Source organism: Heterocephalus glaber, unplaced genomic scaffold (genome assembly GCF_053883595.1).
Source record: "Heterocephalus glaber isolate CG9 unplaced genomic scaffold, H.glaber_assembly_v1.0 deba00001687, whole genome shotgun sequence".
Classification (NCBI taxonomy): domain Eukaryota; kingdom Metazoa; phylum Chordata; class Mammalia; order Rodentia; family Bathyergidae; genus Heterocephalus; species Heterocephalus glaber.
The window spans coordinates 8,304,606-8,325,910 of NW_028258412.1; the positions used below are offsets into that span (position 1 = coordinate 8,304,606).

Here is a 21,305-nt window from a genome sequence, read left to right on the forward strand (position 1 = left end):
AGCTGTTATGAAAATAGCTCTTGGCCTTTATATGATTCTTCCCCCTTTCCAGGAATTCTTACTCCCATTTGCTGAACAGAGACATGAGGCTCAGTGGCATGTCCAGAGTTATATTGGAGATTAGACATTAGATGGTAGTTGTATGACCTCAGACTCTGACTTGTGCATTTAGCCACACTCTAGCCACAGGCAACCCAAGCAGTTGTTCCAGCTCAGTGTGAGATAGAATCCCACCTGTGATCCCAGCATGAGTTCTTGCCTGCATTTCTGAGGACAGCCTCTGCCTCTTTAAAGTAAGGTCACAGATGTGAAAGAACAAACTGAGGCCTGGGCTTCTGGAGGCCTGGACACAGACTTGGTTCTGCTCCTAACCTGCTATGTGATTGTGGGTGAATTATTTTCTCTCTCTGAGCCCTGGTACGCCATCCCTACTAGGACAGCTGAATGACCAGCTGTCATTGCCTGGGCCTCTGATCCTCCCAAAAGTGCTAATGGAAGGGAACCACTTTAAATTCCATATTAAAGATGAGGAACCAGTCTTAGAGGAGCAAAAAGTGACATGCATAGTTAGGAAATGGGGGCTCAGATTGTGGAGCCAGGGCCAACTGCTGGCAAAGATGACCAACAGTCTATCACACTGTACTGACTCCTGGAGAAAGAAAGCAAGCTGAATTAGCTCCAAGATATTTATCGTGGCTCTGTGATTTTTTTTTTTTTTTTTTTGGTACTGGGGATCAAACTCCTTGCACTTGCACAGCAGGTGGCAAAACCACTGAGCTAAATCCCTGGCCCCCCGGCTCTGACTCTTTAAGCTCCTTTCTGCCCCCAACTTTAGGGCCCAGTGATTTCATGTGGAGGGCATTTCAGGTCGGGCAGATCCTCCAATGTCCACATTTAAAGGAGTTAGTAGCACTGTTATAGTGCCCAGTAGGCAGCACCCACTCCCTCCCTCAGTTACAGCTTCCATCCTCCTGGCAACAGCCCAGAGAGTCTAGCAAGATCAGTACTGTTACAACATGACCATTTTACACAAGAGGAAACAAGTTCAGAGGGGTGGAGCAACTTGTCCAGGTTTCCTTAGCTACCGTGGAAGAGCTGGGACTGGAGGCCAGGTCGGGTGGCTCCCCATCTTATACTCTGAGTAAGTTCAACCAAATTCAACCCCAGGTCCTCTTACTTTCAGCTCCTCCTAGCTCCTGCAATCTTGCTTTCCCTTCCCCTTCTCTCTTCCTTTTATCTTACACTCAACTGTCAATCAATTAGCTGTCCGTGGTGGAATTAAGGTATTCTCCCTCTTGGGGTAATAAGAAGAAAAAGAAAAGAATGAAATGACTTTGGCCACGCACAAAGAGGGCTCTATGGTGGAATTTCTCCAAAACACAAACAGTATAGTTGCATTCATGGAGTGATGTGTGAGTTCAGGACACTCAGCCAGGCATCCCAGCGGTTCAGATGATGAACGAAACATGAGCCCTATCCTCAGGGGCTTCCATGCTGGAAGGGAGATGGCAACTTCCTAAAGAAGTGGGAAGCAAGTGGTTTAAATAACAAAGAGCATAAGTTGTATAGCGAGAAAGACCTGTGTTCAAATCCTAACTCTTCCTCTACTACCTGCAGGTCCTTGGGTAAGTAGATGCTTCTTTGGGCTTCTCTTTCTCCATCTGTTTAACAGGTACAAAAGGAATAGACATGAGGATTAAATTAGATCATATACTACATTAAATGGCAAAACACAGTGTTTGATGCCTAGTACTTGGCCAATAAATGTCAATCCTACTGATGTCACTCTATACAAATGTCTGACATCAGGTTTCAGGGTGGGAGACAGGTGGATGGTAAGAATACTTGCTGGAGACCTTTGGAAGGCTCTTTTGTGCAAGTAAGATTTCAGCTGGGTATTAAAGGACTTTAGATATGGAGAAAGAATTGAAAGGATGGGAAAAGACACTTAGTTGGTAAAAATTTGTGGGGAGAGTCTGGGAACCTACTGAGCCCAGGATGTTCAGGAAGTGAGTGATGAATTTAGAAAGCTGGATCATGGTCAGGTTATGAAGATCTAGGTACAAGAGCTGCTATCTTCTCACGGGGACCCCAGGAGCAGCTCAATGTTGTGTCTGCAGAGACCAGCCTCTGCAGTCAGCCTTCTCATGTGGCTTCATCCTTTGTTTCCTGAGTCTGGGCCAGCCTGCTGCTGTTGTCTGGAAGAAGCCAGAAGGCTGCAACAATCTGTTTGCCTCCTACTAACATCCTGGGGAGGAAGAGATGTTTTTTTAGCACAGTTGCCTGGCAGGGAACCTTGGTGAAAACTCAGTGACCTGCTCTTTTACTTTCCATGGTATGGTTTAAGCAGCTGTTAATGACAGTTATGATCACAGCTCAACAACCAGAGGAATGTTCTGAGACTCTCAGAAGTCAGGGGCAGCAGCAGAAAGAATGGTGAAGATGGAGTGGGTCTGCAGTTTGGTACCTATTCCTTGTTCTCTGTCCTGTGACTGGGCAAGGCATTTTCCCTCCTTGGGCTTCAGTTTCTTCTTTTGTAAATAGGAATGATATTGACCTTGCCTTTACCAAGTGGGGATATACTGGCAAATTGTTGTCTTATAGCCTGCTATGAAGTAATTTCTTTCTTCACTTCATTGACATGGTCCCAACACTGGTTTTTTGGATTTTTTTTTGTGGTGCTGGGGATGGAACCCAGGGACTTGCACATGATAGGCAAACTCTATCACTGGGCTACAGCCTCAGCCCTAACCTTTGTCTTTTGAAGCATCCCTGTTTCACCTCTTGACTTGTTATTGTATGTTGATCTTCCAATGGTAAATTGTCCTAGCTAGATCTTCAGTGATAGAAAAAGAAAGAACTTTGTCATCTACCAGTGTAGCCTTCCCTCTCACAGATAAGAAACCTAACACTCAGAAGCAAAGTAACAGCTTTCTTGGGCCCTGGCCTCTAGCTTTCTCAGTGGGAACCATGAAGAAGCTGGAAGAAATTATTTTGAAAGTTTAAGCCAAAGGATCTAGAAAATTCTTGCTAAGAAATACAAGTCCCTGATTATTTGCAGAACTGAAGCAACCTCTGCTTTTTTTTTTTTTGGTACCGGGAATAGAACTCTGGTCCTTGCGCTTGCGAAGCAGGCGGCGGAACCACTGAGCTAAATCCCTGACCCCTCTGCTTTTTTTTTTAGACACAATCTTACTATGTAGTTCAGGCTGGCCTTGAAATTCACTATGTAGCCCATGCTGGCCTTGAACTTGGCAGTGATCTGCCTGCCATAGGCTCCAGAGTGCTGAGATTACAGGCCTGAGCCACCATGGCCTGCAGCAAAACGCATTTTTGCCTTCATTTTAACTGTAATTCCACAGGCGACAGTTTTGTCTTTTTCCCCTAGAGCTGAGCTCCTCTGAGGGAGGTGGAGGCTGTGAACAGGGCTCTGAGCTCTATTAGCTCACAGATTGCAGCTACCAGGACATTTTCACACCTCTTAATGCCAAAAGCTGCCTTGGGTGCCCGTCTGCTTCCAAGGCAGGCTTTGAAAGAGTGATAGGAGGCTCTGGATGATCCTGAAATCTGTGTGCTCAGGCCAGTCTTAGACACAGGGGGAGGGATTTGGTATCAACAAAATTTGACTCTGAGGTCAAAGCAAATGGCAGAAAACAGGTGTGAACAGGAGACACTTGAGTGACTACAAATCTCTGACCCTTCTAGGTCTCAGTTTCCTTACCCATATAATGGGAATAACAATTTGTCTCCAAGTGGGGACTTGGAGAGATAATATCTAGGGGTAAAGTCTTTTCCCTCAAGCCAGGAAGAGAGTATGTTATTAATAAACAAAAGCTGCTGTCCATGTTATTGTCAATGGTATTATTATCATTGGTTAGGGAATCAGCGGAGTCATCTTGGCAGCAAGCAGCTTGCCTTGAGGGGGAAAGAAATCCGATCTGGGTGACCTTAATTTGTGTGCAGGTGACCCTTCCAGCTCAAGGTGGTAACCATGCCAACAGTGTAAAAGCCCATCTCTCAAGAACAATATCAGGTCTTCTTTGTAATATGTCCCTTGGTTTTCAGACTTCTCAGGCAGCTCAGCTTGTCCCAGAGTATGTAGGAAGAAAAAAAACCCCCCAAACTGAGGCTGTGTCTTTTCTGGGTCTCATATTCACTGTGCTCCACTGGAGGGTTCTGGCAAGGCTTTGGAAATCTAGTCCTGCCTGATGAGCAGTCATTCCCACTGGCTCACGGTGGGATGCAGCAAGGAATTTTTTTGCTTTTTTTTTTAAACAAGAGTCTTGCTATGTAGTTCAGGCTGGCCTTGAGCTTGTGGTGATCCTCCTGCCTCGGCCTTTGGAGTGCTGGGATTACAGGCATGTGCTACCATGCCTGGCTAAGGAAGGAATTATATAGCTATCTATCATGGCTGATGTTTCTCCTACACTGTTATTGTGCAGCCACTGTACACCCATGCACCTGCCAATCACCACAAAAATCTAAGAAACACATGTGGTAAGACCTGTTTTACAAGTGGCTTCCCCAATGGTACTCAGCTGATAAACTAGCAGAACAGGATTCAAGCCCAAGTCTAGAATCATGTTCTTTTCCGCCCACTGCAGCACACTTACATCTTCCAGAAGCCAGAAGGGTTTTTGCTCAGTTCTCCCCATAAGACCCTCTAACAGGTAAAGATGCATGCCTGGCCCCATTGGGGTGGAGGGAACAACTCTGAGCCCTGGGACAACAGAGTGTGTTTGGTGGTAATCATTGGCCCCTTCATCTTGCTCAGGGCTCTCTTGGGAGTTGTTCCAGACCATGCTTATTGATGAGACTTAGAATCCTGGGAGTAAAAGACCTGTCTCACCTGGCTGTGCTGGTCTTTATTTATAGGCTATGAGGAGTTGGAAGCTCTCTTCCCAGGATATAGAAAATGGGTGCTTGTAAGAGGTAGGAGGCTTGTGTGTGCTTTTTACAACCTAAATGACCCTAAAAAGGAAGCCACACCTTGAGTCCTTCCCTGCTTATACCATGGGGCATGGTGGGGCCATCAGGCTTGGAACTACAATGGACTAGAGTTTGAGGACTGGCTCTGCTGATTCTTGGCTATGCACTTTGTTCAAGCCACTGAACATTTCTGAGCCAGTTTCCACAACTATGAAGTAGAAATGCAAATTATACCTTCCCTCTAGGAGTATCTTGAAGAAAAATATATGCCCATCTCTGCAAAGTCCCTTATCTAGTGCTGGGAACACAGTAGAGGGTAATTTCCCCTAAGAGTAGGTGTGAAGGGGGGCCGGGTACTGGGGAAAGAGCACTTTCTTAGCATTGTTTTTTTTGGTACCAGGGATCAAACTTGGGTCCTTGTGCTTGCGCAGCAGGTGGCGAAACCACTGAGCTAAATCCCCGGCCCTGCTCCTTATTTTTTGAGGCAGGGTCTTGCTGAAATCTTTGCATTAAAGCTTTTTCATTTGAAAATATCAATCAATCAATCAAACTAGGGGAGGGGAAAAGGTTGGGGAAAGGGGTAGAGCTCTTGCCTAGCAGGCACCAAGTCCTGGGTTCAACCACCAGTACTGAAAAAAAGGAGAGAGATAAGGACTATGACATGTCCTCTGCTGCTCTACTGAGCACAGTGAGGACTGTCTATGAGGTGAAGTAAGGCAGGGTCCAAGTACCCTGGCCTAAGGAGTGAATGGGAGGCTGGAGCAGAGATGGGGAAGCTTGACAAGTAGGAAGGAAAAGCTTTGTGTGAGAATCAAAGGGACATTTATGCATGCTGTTTCAGCTATTTTGTGTTGCTGCAGCAGAATTCCACAGACTAATTTATGGAGAGAAGTTTATGTGTCCACAGTTCTGGAGGCTGGGAAGTCCGGGAGGCCTGGCACCTGCCTCTGATGAGTGCCTTCTTGCTGTGCCATTCCATGGCAAAAGGTGGGAGAGCAGAAACCAAAACAATAAAAAGGGCCTGACATATTCCCTCTAACCTTTTTATAACTAGCATCAAACTGTTCATGAAGGTGGAACCTTCATAACCCAAATAGTTTCCATTAGGACCCACTTTAAACATCTAACACATGCTTTCTGAGGCATACATTCAAGTCATAGAGCATGACAAAATCAATTATTCAGAATGCTCTAGCTCTACCCAACTTTCTGTTTGAAAATTAATCTTAGTCTAAAATGGTTTGAAAAGCTGAAAGAGTTATAAGTCCTCCAAGAGCTGGGTGGAACCCAGGAGCTCCCCTTGTCCTCACCAGAGAATAGAAAGAGCCCCATTCTCAAGAAGGCTGAGGTGGGTGATTAGTCTCTACCATACTTTCAAGGCATTCACTGGGGAAAGATCAGCCTCGTTTGTTAACTTCAATCCCACCAGCAAAAGTGACTCTTCAAAGCACAGTGAAACCTTAGATGGAGGCCTTCTCCCAGGCCCTCACTCAAATCGTTTTTAAAAAAATTTTCAAACAGGGTCTTGTTGTGTGGCCCAGGCCAGTCTCCAACACCTAGCCTCACACAATCCTTTTGGCTCAGCCTCTAGTTGCTGCGACTGTAGGGCATGCCACTCTGCCTGTCTCTCACCTCCTGTCTCTTGAGTACAGAAGTCCTCATTTTAGTGTCATAGGTTGAAGGTGGCCTAGGATGCGGAAGACCTGGGATAAGGGCCCCAGTTTTGCTCACTCACTGAACAAATGGGGCTTCACCATAGAGCTGTTTCCTTTTATGCAGGATGAGGGTTGGACAGTGGTCGATCTAAGGGTCCTGTCAGCTCTGTCATTCCAGGATGTGCATGTCTTACAGTCTTTTTGACAGTTCTTTAAATTCATCTCCAGGTGGCAAAACTGAGGTCCAGAAAAGGCATTTTCCAGTTCCTCCCTTCTCCCTTCTAATGCATCTTACTCTCTACAGCATGATTCTTGGCCTGAAATATGGTTTTAGTGGTTCCCAATAACTAAGGATAAAGCCTCAACTCTTCAGTCTTGCATTTAAAATACTCTGCAATCTTCTTTCATCCAATGTCATTCCCACTGTCAGATCTCTCTTGTTTTTGCCCAGATTTTGTTTTTTATCCTCATTGCCAAGGCTTTGTCCATGCTGTACCCATGTGCTCATATCTTTTTTCCATTCCTTGTATGTCCAAATTGTCTGCTCTTTTGTAGTTAGACCTCAGTTCTAAGAGACAAGGGATGTTATTTTACTCAATTTGAAGTTAAGTGCTCAGTAAAACTCTCAGTGAGTCCCAGTCCCCTTCTGTGTTGTCTTTGGCTTATTGTACTTCAGTTGTGCTATTTTTTTTTAAACGGTCTTGCTATGTAGTCCAGGCTGGCCTCCAATTTGTGATGATCCTCCTGCCTCAGCCTCCTGAGTGCTGGGATTACACGAATGAGCCACCATGCCCGCCTCTGGACTATGATTTTTGCTATTTAGATTTTCTAGAAGCCCCAGCCCAGGGACCTTCTGCATCTAGTGCCTGGACCAGGATGGGCTTAGTGACCAGTCACATCCTCCTTTTCACCACATGAGGAAATCCAAGCAGATCAGATCCTCGTCCCTCCACTCAGTGACTGTTTAACCCTCAGCAAGTCATTAACTGTTTTCCATTTTGCTTTGCGAAAATGGGGAGCCCAGCCACCTGTGTACTCCCAATGGACGAGTTGTGAGGATTAGGAGAATGCTTCTAAAGGCCTAGCATTAGGTAGGCTGCTAGTAGGTGTCCTGAGTCCCTGCTGGCCACCCAGTCCCTTCTAATGGAAGACACAGTTGGTCCAAGCCCGCTTCTCAGGGTGGGAGCGCAGCTGTGCAGGCGTGGGCTACTGTATGCGGGGGTGGGGCTCCCAAGGGCCAGACCCGACCTGGCCACTGCAGACCCACGCGCAGTTTGCAGCCTCGAGGAGCCAAAGGATTTTGGCTGGACTGGCCTCTAAGCCGGCGGGAAAGCGGGGCAGGCCTACTACGCCCCTGGGGCTCAGGGCCTCTCGGGCTTATTTGGTTTGGGGGTCCTTCTCAAGGCAGATCTCTAAGGTGTATTCCGTGGTGCTTTCAGGGTGGGGCCGCAGCAATGCGCTGCCTGTGCTGCCACCATCACCACGTTCCTCTCCCTGGGCTCCCTGGGTTCCTCTCCCTGGCTCGCTCTTCTTCCACCTTCACCTCTGCAGCGGTAAAATGCAGCAAGCACTGGGCGCCTGCGCGGCTTCCGGGAGGGGCAGTGGCGACAGCAGTTATTTATAGTAAGTGACGTCACCTTGAAATAGACCCTTAGGGCCGCCCCACCCTCCTCCCCCCCCCCCCCCCGCCACTCCCGCCACTCCCGCCACTCCCGCCACTCACTCCTCCCGCCGCCGGGCCCGGCCCTTCCCACTGCGCAGGCGTCATCTTGTCTTCCCATCCCCCTCGCCCCTTCCGCAGCGCAGCAGCCTCTCCTCCCTCCGCGGCGTCGGCGGCGTGAGCCACAGCGCGCTGGGCGAGTCAGCTAGAGGGCGCGAGCCGCGTTGCTGCCTGGAGTCTGCAGCCTCAGACTGGCCGGAGAGCCAGTGCGCGTGCGCGGCTTCTGCAGTGACCCGGGAGCGGACGGGCGGGCGGGCGAGCGAGCGAGTTGTGTGAGGCGCTAGGCGAGGTCGAACCGCGAGCGACATGGGGGACCGGGAACAGCTGCTGCAGCGGGCGCGGCTGGCCGAGCAGGCGGAGCGCTACGACGACATGGCCTCCGCCATGAAGGCGGTGAGAGCGCCGAGAGCCTGGGCTGCCGGCCGGAGGGCCCGGGATTGGGAGGCATGGGGCGGTGTCTCTCTCTTGGCCCTGGGCGACCGAGCTGGGCGCGGCCACTGGCAGCCCGCGCTTCCGAGCGCCCCGCCATTTCCTGAGGCCGGGCCTGGGGTGGGGTCTCGGGGGAGGCAGCCTTTCAGGGGGTCGCGAATGCAGCCCCCAGGAGACGGGCTGGTGGGCGGGGGTCGCGACGTCCTTGTTCGAGGCTCAGGGCGGGGGATTCCTGAGGAACCGGGAGTGAGCACATTCCTGCTTCTAGACCATTCTGCCAGACCCGGGGGTCTCACCTCCTCGCCTTCCACCGTTCACCAACTTGTAATATAGAATCATCTAGTGAGTGGCACCCCGTCTCTCCTGGCTTTCTCTGCCACTACTTGAAGCCTGTATAATTCTGATCTGTTTTGCTCTGTTTACCCGAATTGTCCTTTTTCCATTTTTCCACGCCCGGGGTCTGGCTTTGTGTGCAAAGACCTTCTTTCTACAGTCTAGGCGTGGACCAGGGCTGGGGGCAGAGGGTGTAGAGCCCATTTTAGCCCCTTATATGAGGCTGCCGTATGCCTGGGGATTAAAATGAGACCTGATTCATAGATAAAACGATAAAATGCATGCCTTTGCATTCTGGAGACCCTCGTAGATGTGTGGATTCTGTGGCTTGATTTCCGGTGAAGGAGTCGTGCCCATCCCCACCCTAGCAAATACCGTGGATTAGACACCACCTGCATTTCTGAGACTGTGTTCTGGTTACCACCCTCACTGTCACTGTCCACATTATCCCAGGTTTTTCTTATAAGTGAAAGTTACTTCTGTGTCAAGGTCACACAGTAACTCGGCCACCAGCTGCAATGTTCCTCTGGTGTACAACCTCCTGAGACCTTGGAGCATCTCCTTGGACTCCACCTTTAGACCTACTAAAGGTTGAGACATTTGGGGGTGAGACTCAAATCTGCATTTTAACCAGCTCGTAAGTGATTTTTACCCCTCTAAAACTTGAGAATTACTGTTCATAAGTCCTTTGGCTGGCCTTTTGAAGAGATAGGTTAAAAACTACACCCAGAGTCTTTCTAAAATTTAAACTTACTCAGAAAACTTATTTTGAGGATTGTGATAATATCAGATGAAATACATAGGGTCAATATTTAGGATTATTCAGCTAAGAAAGATATTTTAGTTATGTTTCCTGTAGTGTCCTTGTTATACATCTGAACTAGGTGTGTTAGGAAGCCAGCAAACACCAAGGTGCATTTGTTGATTCATGGGTGATCCTGATTCCAGCATTATGGTATGTGTTTGTGGTTAGATAGGGGCTTTTTAATTCAAACCAGGGGACACTCTCAGTTTGGAAGCCCTCTTTAAAAAGGTGAATTTAAAATACAGCTTTGCAAATTTTACACAAATGTAACTGGCTGTATGAATACATTTCCTTGGAGCGGCCCTAAAGCTTAATTGTCTTTGGAAAAAGTCACTTCTGTCTACACAGCAAGTCACACATGAACCTCAACAGCTTTAACTGTCATCAGAACTGTATACAACTTGAGGCCTTTCTGGACATTTTGGTGAGGACCTTGCTTATCCTGTGAGTGGGACCTGACAGTGGAAGTGTTAGAAGTCGTTAGGGGAATAAAGATGTTGAAAAGAAAGAGAGGATGGGGTTTGAAGGAAGGTGAATTGAGGTTAAGGATAAATAACTACATGGTACATTCTGGAGCTATCAGAAACATGAGGCAACTTGAGATGGGAAATGAGAAGAGGTGGAAATGATACAACAAAATTGAATTTGGGCAGAAAAAAAATTGGCTTTCTGGTTTTTATAAATAAAATAGGTTTGAAAATGCTTTCCTTCAACTTGGTACTTGTGTCCACAGATTTTCTCTCAGGCATTAAGGTAGCATTTTGTGAAATAATAGACCCTTCAGTTGTTGGGAATTCGTTAACAATCCATATCTGAAATGATTGATGGACTAGGAAAGCCCTTCACATTAAAAATTCTGTCTAAGCTTTAACTGTCATCAGAACTGTATAAACCATTCCCTCAAGTTAACTCCTATGAAAAAGTAAGAACTTTAAAAAATGTCATTACACTTGTCCTATGTTGTTTTTGTCATCTAAATGGAATACATTTATTAGTAGATGGAGAATATTTTCTTATGTTTTACATGTTAAATTGTTCGTACATTAAAATTCTTATTGAATGTTACTGGGATCACTCTGTCTTCATTTTATTGATATCATATACCTTAAAATTAGGGCTTTTAGGAATAGTGAATTCTAGTTAACCGTCTGGGTTTATGTGGACTTTCTTCAGGATGGTGAAAAGTCACGTAAGTAGACTGCTCTTGGGAAGGTGGAACAGGGCACGTGAGTGAGGGAATGATTTGATGCTATGGCTTTGTGACCTTGAAACTTAAATCTTTTGGCTTCAAGTCCTCAAAAGTATAAAATAAGGAATATTATTGTTACTAACAAGTCAGTTTCTTCCTTTAATCTTCTAACTTGTTTTTATTTCCTTTATAATTTGTCACCTAATAATACTGCCTGCCTTTAATGATTGATGTTCCTTAATATGCCAGCGTCACCTGGAGGACAGTGTTGGTAAGCTTTAAGAAAAATTATGCGTATTAGAAATAGTGATGTTGCCTCAAATCAGTAGAAAACTACAATGGCCTGCCTTGACCCATAATTTGAAGAGGCAAGAAACGAATCTCTCTCTGTCTCTCTTTCTCTTTTCTTTTCTTTCTTATACTAGAAATTGAACCCAAACTTTACACTGAGTTATGTCCCCAGCCCATTTTATATATTTTTGAGACAGTGTCTCTAGATTTCTCAGGGTGGGTTCAAACTTGTAGTCCTCCTGCCTCAGCTTCCCGGGATGCTGGGATTACATGTATGAACCACCACACCCTTCTAAGAAATGTCTCTGAAGAGAAAGCTCATACAATAGTAGTACCTTACATGGAATGTAATAATGTGAAGAAACATTGTGAAAGATTTTAGACCAAGTTCTTTCTAGATCAGGCATTGAATGACTTTACGCAATTCATAATGTCTGAAAAATGGATATAATACCATCTTATAAGAACTATGAAATAATATGTAGGCTGGACATGGTGCCATATGCTAGTAATTCCAGCACTTGAGGCAGAAGGATGGAGAGTTTGAGGCCTGTCTCAAAAAAAAAAAAAATTATAGGAGTTAAGTAATTTTAAGAAAGAAAGTAGCCAGATAGATTCCCAGTGACTCAGTGATACACATGGGTGGACAAATGTCACCTCTTCTGCCCTAAGTCATTTATTTTACAGTAAAACATATAGATAGGCAGTAATTGCAAAGTTATAAAATGTAAAAATGATGTGGGATAGCATGGTATGTTTTAGGACTGCTATGCAGATGTAGTGTTGACGATAAGAAATGTTTGAAGGACTTAAAGAATATAGAAATCTTAAGTTCAGGAAACACAACTGTAGTTAAGGAAATGAGTCTGCTAGGAAGAGACACTTGGTTCAAGCAGTGGCAGAAGGTTCTTATTCCAACAGCTGTGAGATTGTGGGAGGTGGGGAAGTGAGCAGGTGGTATATAAAAGAGCACTTGAGTGGCCCAGGGTGAGACAGAATCACACATTCATCCTTGTGAATTTTAAAGATGATTTTGAGGCATAGCAGAGTTGTGGTTAGTGTAAAATCTTAAAGCCACATTGGTGCTATTGCTTGAAATACATAAAAACTAAGGAGCTCTGTTGTTTACTAACTGGTGGTTTAAAATATAACTTGCTGGGTATGGTGCCCATGCTTGTCATCTCAGCCTGTAACCCCAGGACTTGGAAGGCTGAGGCAGAAGGGTCACTGAGAGTTGAAGCCAGCTTTAACTGCATAGCAAGACTGTGTAGAAAAAAAAGAAATGTGATTATCTCTGGTATATATGGGGTAGGGAAGGAAGAAGGCCCTGGATTATTGTAGCAGTCCATCCAAATTAAAAGGTACTCTGGACCTAGAGTTGTAGCTCACTTAGAGTGCTTGCCTGCCATGCCTAGGGCCCTAGGGTTCTATCCCTAGCACTACAGGAAAGAAAAAAAAAAAAGACTTCAGATGGCAACAGACACACAGCTTTGCTGCCCCGAAATGGGAGTTGTGACCTCATCTGAACTATCCTCAGAGGAGCTCCCATAGCCAAAGTCCCCACTACACACTTCCTTAAAGAAACCGAAAAAGATGTATTTTCTTCATCTTGAAATTTTATATTAGTGGTAGACTGTAGTGTTAACACTTTTACAGAAATATGGTTTGAGAGGGGTACCCCCAGTGTTTTCCATGTTACATTTAGCAAATGTATGGGATTTATCATTTTGCTTATTAGACATCTAATGTTAGCTATTACTCCATGTGCACATTTTCATTTAGTCTTTTTTGGAGGGTGCTGGGAATTGAATTTAGTACCTTGTGCATGCTGAGCACATGCTGTACTACTGAGTGACACCCCTGGCTCACTTTAATCTTTATAACAACTCTAGATAGGTACTTTTAGTAGCTCCATTTTACAAATGAGACTTACAGGGGTTGGTTATGTCAAAATCAAACAGTAAGTTGTGAAGCTAAGATCTAAACCCTTGAATTAGAGCTTTCACTTTAATCACTATGTGATCATGTTCCATGAGGCCAAGGGATAATGCTTATAGTTCACATTCTAGTATATAATATTAATTCTTGTTATCATGGATAATTTAATCACAGTTACTTTATGGGAGGGGGCGCTTAAACATTTTTATTTATTGAATATAAGCCACTTTCCTAAGGTTGATTAAAAAACAATCTGAAGCCGAGTGTTGGCACACATCTGTAATTCCAATTACTTAGGAGGCTGAGGCAGGAGATCGTGGCTTTGAGGCCAGCCTGGGCAAAGTAAGACTCAAAAAAGGGCTAAGGGTATAGCTTGGTGGTAGAGCATTCCTGGATTCCATACCGAATACCACAAAACAGATCTAAACCCAGAATCTACCACATGTCTTAGCTGCACTGGAGAAGCATAAGGAGATTCATAGATCTGGATTTTGCTTGTACTGAAGACCAGAAGTATATTTTTAGTTTAACAGCTAAAGTATTAATTGAGTTTGAATTCCTGCTATGAATTAAGTGCAGAACTATTAAATTTTAGTTGTGGTATTTTGTTTCATACCCTTGGCACCAGTTGTTTCTCTGTTTTGGCTTTAGTGTATTTGTTAAGTCTCTGATACCCAAAATTTCAGTCTCTGGGTTTTTGGTAAAATTCCTCTAGTGTCCAGGTGGGGGTAGCTTGCCATTTGCTCTACCATTTTGGTGCTTCTCCCCTTCCTACTCTTTGCTACAGTGGCATTCCACTGTGCAGCAGTGGGTGTTGGCACTTTTCTGTGTACAGAACCTGGTACATCTTCAGAATCTGCCAATTGTGGTACTTTCTGGGAGAGTACCATGTGATAATGCAGGTCAGAGGGGTTTTAATTAATCCTTGCCAGTCCCAATGAAAATGTTAAATGTCCAGTTCAGGGCAAAGACAATTTTTTTTTTCTTGTTATGGGAGATCGAACTCAGGACCTTGTGCTTGCCAGGCAGGTGCAACACCACTGAGCTACATACCCTGCAAGACAGTTTCTTAGTGATACAAGAGTAGCTATTTTATTTCATTAACGTTAAGCTTAGTGTGGCTTGAGCTTGGCTGCTCTGAGCTTGAAGTTTATCCTATCTTGTGAACAAATAGCATTGTAGCCCTGGTAAGGATAAGAGGCTCAGCTTGGCCCTGGCTGATGATGTTTTTGTGCACAGGTCTGTAGTAAGTGCCAGCTTGGGGCAGGCAAGATCCTCACTTTCTGGGCATTAACTTGGAAAAGAATCAGCCAAAAAAGTATCCATTCTCTTACTTTATTTTGTGGTAGTACTGATGACTGAACCTAGAGGTACTCTACTGCTAAGCTATGTCCTCAGCCCTATTTATTTATTTATTTATTTATTTCAAAACGAGATTGAACCCAGTGCTTTTGCACTGAGCTACATCTCCAGCCCTTTTTAAAATTTTTATTTTGAGCCAAGGTCTCACTAAGTTGCTTGGGCTTAGCTCAAACTTGGATCCCCCTGCCTTAGTGTCCTAAGTAGCTGAGATTATAGGTGTGTGCCATCATACCTGGTTTACTTTTTTGTGTGTGTATAAACATGTACAGGGTTCTGCCAAAGAAACTTAGATTTTTATGATGTGGTTATTTTAATTATTCATGATAATTTTCTTCTGTTATAAGGTCATATCAAAAGCCAGTTGAAAGCATGTGTGTGTGGGTAACTATAAAGGATGGGACTGTAGTGTGTGTGGGAGTGTGTAGCTATGAAGGGTAGGAGAGCTATTCAGAACAAGAAATATTACCCCTAGCCGACAGTACAACGTGGCAGCTCTTGTGGCATTTTTCTTTGCTCAATGTTTTGATGTTGGATGTTTCCCAGATAAAGAACTTCAGATTTTCCTAAATAGTCGCTGTTCTATTTTTGCAGTGATTCTATTTTTACTCACATAGTTTATTGCCTTGGAGTAGTGGGAGGAGGCCCCTAGGGATTTGGGAGTAAGCAAATGGTGTCATAGGAAGAAAAATGAATTGGCAGCAGGCTGGGTTATTTGTGACTTTTAGTAATGCTGTGCAGTCCCAGAGCAGAAAAAATGGGTGAAGCAGATACTCTGGGGTTAAAAGTTGATGTAGCCAAAGGCTGTGTGGTAAAGACATTGGTAAAATGGCATACTCCTGAAGACTAGGAGTGTATTTTAGCTTAGTAGCCAGGGGTGTGGTAGCATACATGCCAGTAATCCCAGCACTCTGGGAAGTTGAAGCAGGAGGATTGCAAATTCAATCTCAGCTTGGGCAGCTGTCTCAAAACTTAAAAGAAAAAGCTTTGGGATGTAGCTGAGTATAAAGGGTCTGGATTTAATTTTTAGTATTGCAAAAGGCCAGCAGGGAGTCCAGTCCTTAAAAAAAGTGGGGAGGAAGGTCTTTATAAATGGGAAAGGTTAGTTAAGGTTTTCAAGAATGATAAGGTGTAAGTAGGATTAAATGAGGTGGAAAAATGGGGAGGAAGGCAACAAGCCAGAGGCTGTGAGCAGAAGTGAGGCAGCCACTTAGAAGTGGCTGATAGTAGCCAAAGGAACTGATGTTGGTGAAAATGAATGTTTATCATTGGTATTGAGTGTGAAAAAAAAGGTTGAGTATCATGGTATAGGTCTCTTCTATCTCATATTCTGTATTTGTTTCATATTCCTAATTAGAAACTATTTGTAAATCTATGATTATAGAGGTACCAATCTCATCTCCATAAGTTCTGCAGGTGATCATCCAGCTGATTTGATATGTGGCATAGTTAGGACTAGCCAGTGTATCATGGTTCTCATCATGCTATGTTGCCTTCTATGTCTGCTTCTCAGTATAAAATTGACCTTTAGCTGGGGATTTAGCTCAGTGGTTCTGGCCTGCTTGGCAAGTGCAAGGTCCCAAATTTGATCCCTGGTACTAAAAAAAGAGAGAAAAAAAAAAGCCCCACAAACAAAAACAACAACAAATTGACCTTTTGGTTCTTTTGGCTCTTGTATTTTAGCGCTAACACAAATCAAAATTATTTACAGTAAGTATCACTAATGAAGACCAACCACACGTCTGTTTTGTGGCTTTTGGTGGCTCTTGATTTCTTGGGGGTATACTTTTCCAATCTGGGGAAAATTCAGTCAAGTAATAAACTCTCATTTCATAAGTTTCCTTTTGTTAACTGAGTTACAATCTAGAAATACTAAAAATACTATATCAGATGGCCAATATATGCATGAAAAAATGTTTAACATCACTGGTCATTAGAGAAATGCAAGTTAAAACACTGAGAAGCCGGGGAAGGTAGTGCATGCCTGTAATCCCAGACTAGGGAGGCTAAGACAGGAGGACCACCTTGAGTTCAAGGCCAGCCTAAACTACATAGCGAGACCTTGTCTCAGAAAAACAAAACAACAAAAAACCCCCAACAAACAACACAGATACTATCTTACTCAGGATACCCTTTTTGAGTTTAGTCTGAACTAGTAGTGTGACCTCACATCAAAACTTTTCTAGACATAAGTAAAGTAAAGGTCAACCCAAATGATCCCCAAGGTCTCTAGTCCCAACATTTTTTCCTGAGTACCAATAAAAGGTATGGTAAGGAATGAAGTTGATCCTATTAGGTGTGAGTTTCAGGAATTCCTGTAGGCATATTCTTTCTCCATCTGAAATAAACTGCCAAAAAAGGCCACTGGGCAATATTTATAATAACACCTTCACTAGAAAAATCATTTACAGTTACCAGGAGTATTAGTTTTTATGTCACAATCATCTGGTTGCCAGCCAGTCTGAATGAATCACCGTCAGCATCAGCTGAGGGTGACTAACACAACTAAGCAAGCAAATACTGTTCTTAGAATTCCAGCCAGCGCCTAACTAGGAAATAATTTGGTGCATTTAAATATAGTATTTTTATTATTTGATTTATTGATGATAGCCATTCAGAATAGGCTGATTGGGGCTGGCATTTTTTTTATCTCTAGCTATCAAGGCTGATTATTTTCTAGCTAGGTCTTATTTTAGGGTAACAAGTTAGAGACCACATTGAAGAAAGAAGTGGATTTTGGTTGATTAGGCAAAAGAATAGGAGTCCTATTTTGTCTAGGGTTTGGAGGGAGGAGGGCTGTATAGACATTTGTTTTACCTTGGAAGAACTCGGCACAAGTTTTCTTATTTTTTAAACCACTGATTCTCCAAATAAACCATCATTGTTTAAAATTTCTGATTCTTTTCTGCTCAGTCTTCTCAGTCCATTTTAAGGATGTTATTTGAGTTTGGTGTTGATAATTTTCTCCACTGAAATTGAAAGCCTTTTCTCTTCTTTGTTGGAGATTCCATTCTTATTTCCTAAGTGCTTTGCCCCCCACTGTTTCCTTTTTAAATTATAGACTTTTTCCAATAGGTCAAAGTAAGGAATCTTTCTACTTTGAAGAAGATACAGGCTCTTTTGAGGGCCTGTGAGATGTCCTACATCAGTTATGCAAGATAGCGATTTTGCTGGGCACCAGATCAGGGCTTTCTGATTTTGTCAGTTTTCTAGGGCTGCTGAACAAAGTACCATGAACTGAGGGGCTTAAAACAATAGAAATGTGTTCTCTCACAATTCTGAAATGGAGGTGTTGGCTGGCTGTGCTCCCTCTGGTCATGAAGAGACCCTAGGGAAGAATCCTAACCCTTATTCTCTCTTAGCTTTTGGTGGCTTTTGATCATTCTTGGTGTTGCCTTATAGAGTCATTATCATTTCAGTTTCTGCCTCCATTGTTGCAGGTGGTTCTGTGTGTGAGTGTATCATTGTATCTCAAAATCTTGCTCTCCTTAGAAGTTCACAGTTCAACCTACAACAAAATTTAATGCTCTTTTTTTGTTTTCTTTTTTTTTTTAGTACCAGGGATCAGACTCAGGACCTTGTGCTTGTGAGGCAGGCAGCGGTACCACTGAGCTAAATCCCTGGCCCCAAAATTTAATGCTCTTTATACTAACTGGATAGCATAGTCACTTGGAGTTGGTTTACTTCACTCTTCTATTTATTTTTTTATTTTTTTGGTACTGGAGATCGAACTCAGGACCTTGTGCTTGCGAGGCAGGCGGCAGAACCACTGAGCTAAATCCCCGGCCCTATTTAAAAATTTTTTTCACTCTTTTATTTAAAATAATTAGTGCTACTAAACTCCAAGGGCCAGTCAGGTGTCCCATCAGGTAGGTCAGAGTAAAGATGGCTGTTAAGTAGCTTTGCTTTTTTTTAGCAGAGGCTGGTGGCATTTACGTGCATTGTCCAATTTAACTTGGGGTAGAGCTGGGAGTATTTATGGAGAATAACCACAAAGGGCAAAGGTCTTCCTTACCATCGGGTACCACCTTAGAGTCTTTGGATGATCATCCTTAACCTCATTACTCTACCAAAATGAAAGCAGCATCTTATTTAAGACTTGAATTATGAATATCTCAAGGCTCTCTTGCTTCATATTTTGAGTTCCAATATTTATCCCTCTCTTATACTAGTTTCCTTCACATACAATCCATATCTTCATTGGTTTTGTCCACAGGTGACTTTTATTCTCCAGAATGGCTTGTCCATAATCATCTTGAGAAGGATTGTTGATTATGTTGAGAGTATTTCTGAGGTTTTCAGACTTAGCTCTCAATGTTTATCTCTTTGGGGTTCTGCAGGTAACAGAGCTGAATGAACCTCTTTCCAATGAAGATCGAAACCTCCTCTCTGTGGCCTACAAGAATGTGGTTGGTGCCAGGCGATCTTCCTGGAGGGTCATTAGCAGCATTGAGCAGAAAACCATGGCTGATGGAAATGAAAAAAAATTGGAGAAAGTTAAAGCTTACCGGGAGAAGATTGAGAAGGAGCTGGAGACAGTTTGCAATGATGTCCTGGCTCTGCTTGATAAGTTCCTCATCAAGAACTGCAATGATTTCCAGTATGAGAGCAAGGTGTTTTACCTGAAAATGAAAGGTGATTACTACCGCTACTTGGCAGAGGTAGCTTCTGGAGAGAAGAAAAACAGTGTGGTTGAAGCTTCTGAGGCAGCCTACAAGGAAGCTTTTGAAATCAGCAAAGAGCACATGCAGCCAACACATCCCATTCGGCTGGGCTTGGCCCTCAACTTCTCTGTGTTCTACTATGAGATCCAGAATGCACCTGAGCAGGCCTGCCTGTTAGCCAAACAAGCCTTTGATGATGCCATAGCTGAGCTGGACACATTAAATGAGGATTCCTATAAGGACTCCACACTCATCATGCAGTTGCTGCGAGACAACCTTACCCTCTGGACAAGCGACCAGCAGGATGAAGAAGCAGGAGAAGGCAATTGAAGATCTTTTGAGTCCCTGGCCCTTCCTTCACCCACCACCCCCATCATCACCAATTCTTCCTTGCCACAATCACTAAATATCTAGTGCTAAACCTATCTGTATTGGCAGCACAGCTACTCAGATCTGCTCTCCTGTCCCTTGGGAAGCAGTTTCAGATAAACATTTCATGGGCGTTGCTGGACTGATGGTTACTTTGAGCCCACAAGAGCTCCTTTTCTGAATTGTGCAGAGAAATGTGTTGTAAATGAGGCATTTTGCTATGCCTGTTGATCTATGGCAAATCCAGATGAAAGTTATTGGGGAGTTTAGAAAGGAGAATTAGCCACACAAGCTATGGTTGATACGTACAACGAGCTGATAGTGTTTTATTAGCAGTACATCTTGTGCATGCAAAAATGAATTCAACCCTCCCACCTGTTTCTTCAGCTAATGGAAAACTTAAGGGAAGCTGATGATACAGAGAGACAACTTGTTCCTTTTCATCAGCTTTATAATAAACTGTTTAATGTGAGGTTTCAGTAGCACCTTCTTTTGCCTCTTTAAATTATGACGTGCACAGATCTTCGCAATGCATCTAAAGTTTTGATACATGCAACTTTGTTTTGTTTTGGTTGTGATTAAGAATCATGGATTTTTTTTTTTTTGTAGCTCTTTAGCTATTGTCTTTGTGTATCCTGACAGCACCATGTGTGTCAGCCTATGTCAATCAAGATGGGTGATTATGAAATGCCAGACTTCTAAAATAAATGTTTTTGAATTCAAAGGGTAAATAAATGCTGCTTTGGGGATATTATCTCTGTGTATGGCCTTGATTTTTTCCCTCCCAAGGAACTATTTAGACACCATTTTGAATCCTGGTTGGAGTCTCTCAAACATTAAAGCATTGCTCATATGAGATTCAGGATTTCTTGCCCTTTGATTCCATTACATATTTTGCAGCATACACTTAAAAGTTCATGGGTTTTAGTTTTCTGTGAACCCAGCTCTCATAGCATGTCTTAGCCACTTTTCCTGATAACTGATGTTTTGTTTTTTGGGTTTTTTTGGTTTTTTTGGTACCAGGAATTGAACTCGGGACCTTGCACTTGCAAGGCAAGCAATGGAACCACTGAGCTAAATCCCCAGCCCTGATAACTGATTTTTGTAAAAGCAAAATGCGGCCCTTCACAGTATGGAACCTCTGAAAGGTTGTGGTCTGTGTTCACCCTAGGAGGGTGGTGGTGTTTATTCCACTCTGGTATGTTGTTTGATACTTCACTGAACATAAGTACCAAACTTATACATGTCCCTAACTGTTCCTAATTAGATATAATAAAATGTTAATTAGGGGCAAACCTGGGTTCTCTCACCATGCACTAAGCAAATCAATGGATCAAAGATCTAAATATTAAAAGAAACACTAAACCTGCCTGGAAGAGAGGTTAGGTAGAACGCTTGAGGATATTGGTGTAAGAAAAGACTGAACCAAACCTAGTCATGTGTGAACTAGCACAAAGAACAACTGGGATCTCATTAAAAAGCTGCACAGCAAGAGAAACCACCACCAGAGTGGAGAGACAACCCACAATCTGGGAAAAAATTTTTGGTTCCTGAAATAAATTTTAGTGATTAAGAAAATTTTAAGTATTCATTAAAATGAACAAACTTCAGCTTGATTTAAAAA

General features: G+C 43.5%; 1 protein-coding gene across 1 annotated transcript; it reads left to right on the forward strand.

Annotated features, from left to right (window-relative positions):
• The first annotated feature begins 8,388 nt into the window (after positions 1-8,388).
• Positions 8,389-20,435, forward strand: Ywhah (tyrosine 3-monooxygenase/tryptophan 5-monooxygenase activation protein eta). The gene is made up of 2 exons (XM_004843518.4): positions 8,389-8,697; positions 18,989-20,435. Exons 1-2 carry the CDS (start codon positions 8,611-8,613, stop codon positions 19,640-19,642), a joined length of 741 nt encoding a protein of 246 aa, XP_004843575.1. The 5' UTR covers positions 8,389-8,610; the 3' UTR covers positions 19,643-20,435.
• Positions 20,436-21,305: the final 870 nt, after the last annotated feature.

Bases quoted from the DNA above. Each gene is read 5' to 3' on its own strand.
- Ywhah (XM_004843518.4), top strand. From the start codon at position 8,611: ATGGGGGACCGGGAACAGCTGCTGCAGCGGGCGCGGCTGGCCGAGCAG. The intron at 8,698-18,988 runs GTGAGAGCGCCG...GGGGTTCTGCAG, and splicing joins TGGCCTCCGCCATGAAGGCG to GTAACAGAGCTGAATGAACC.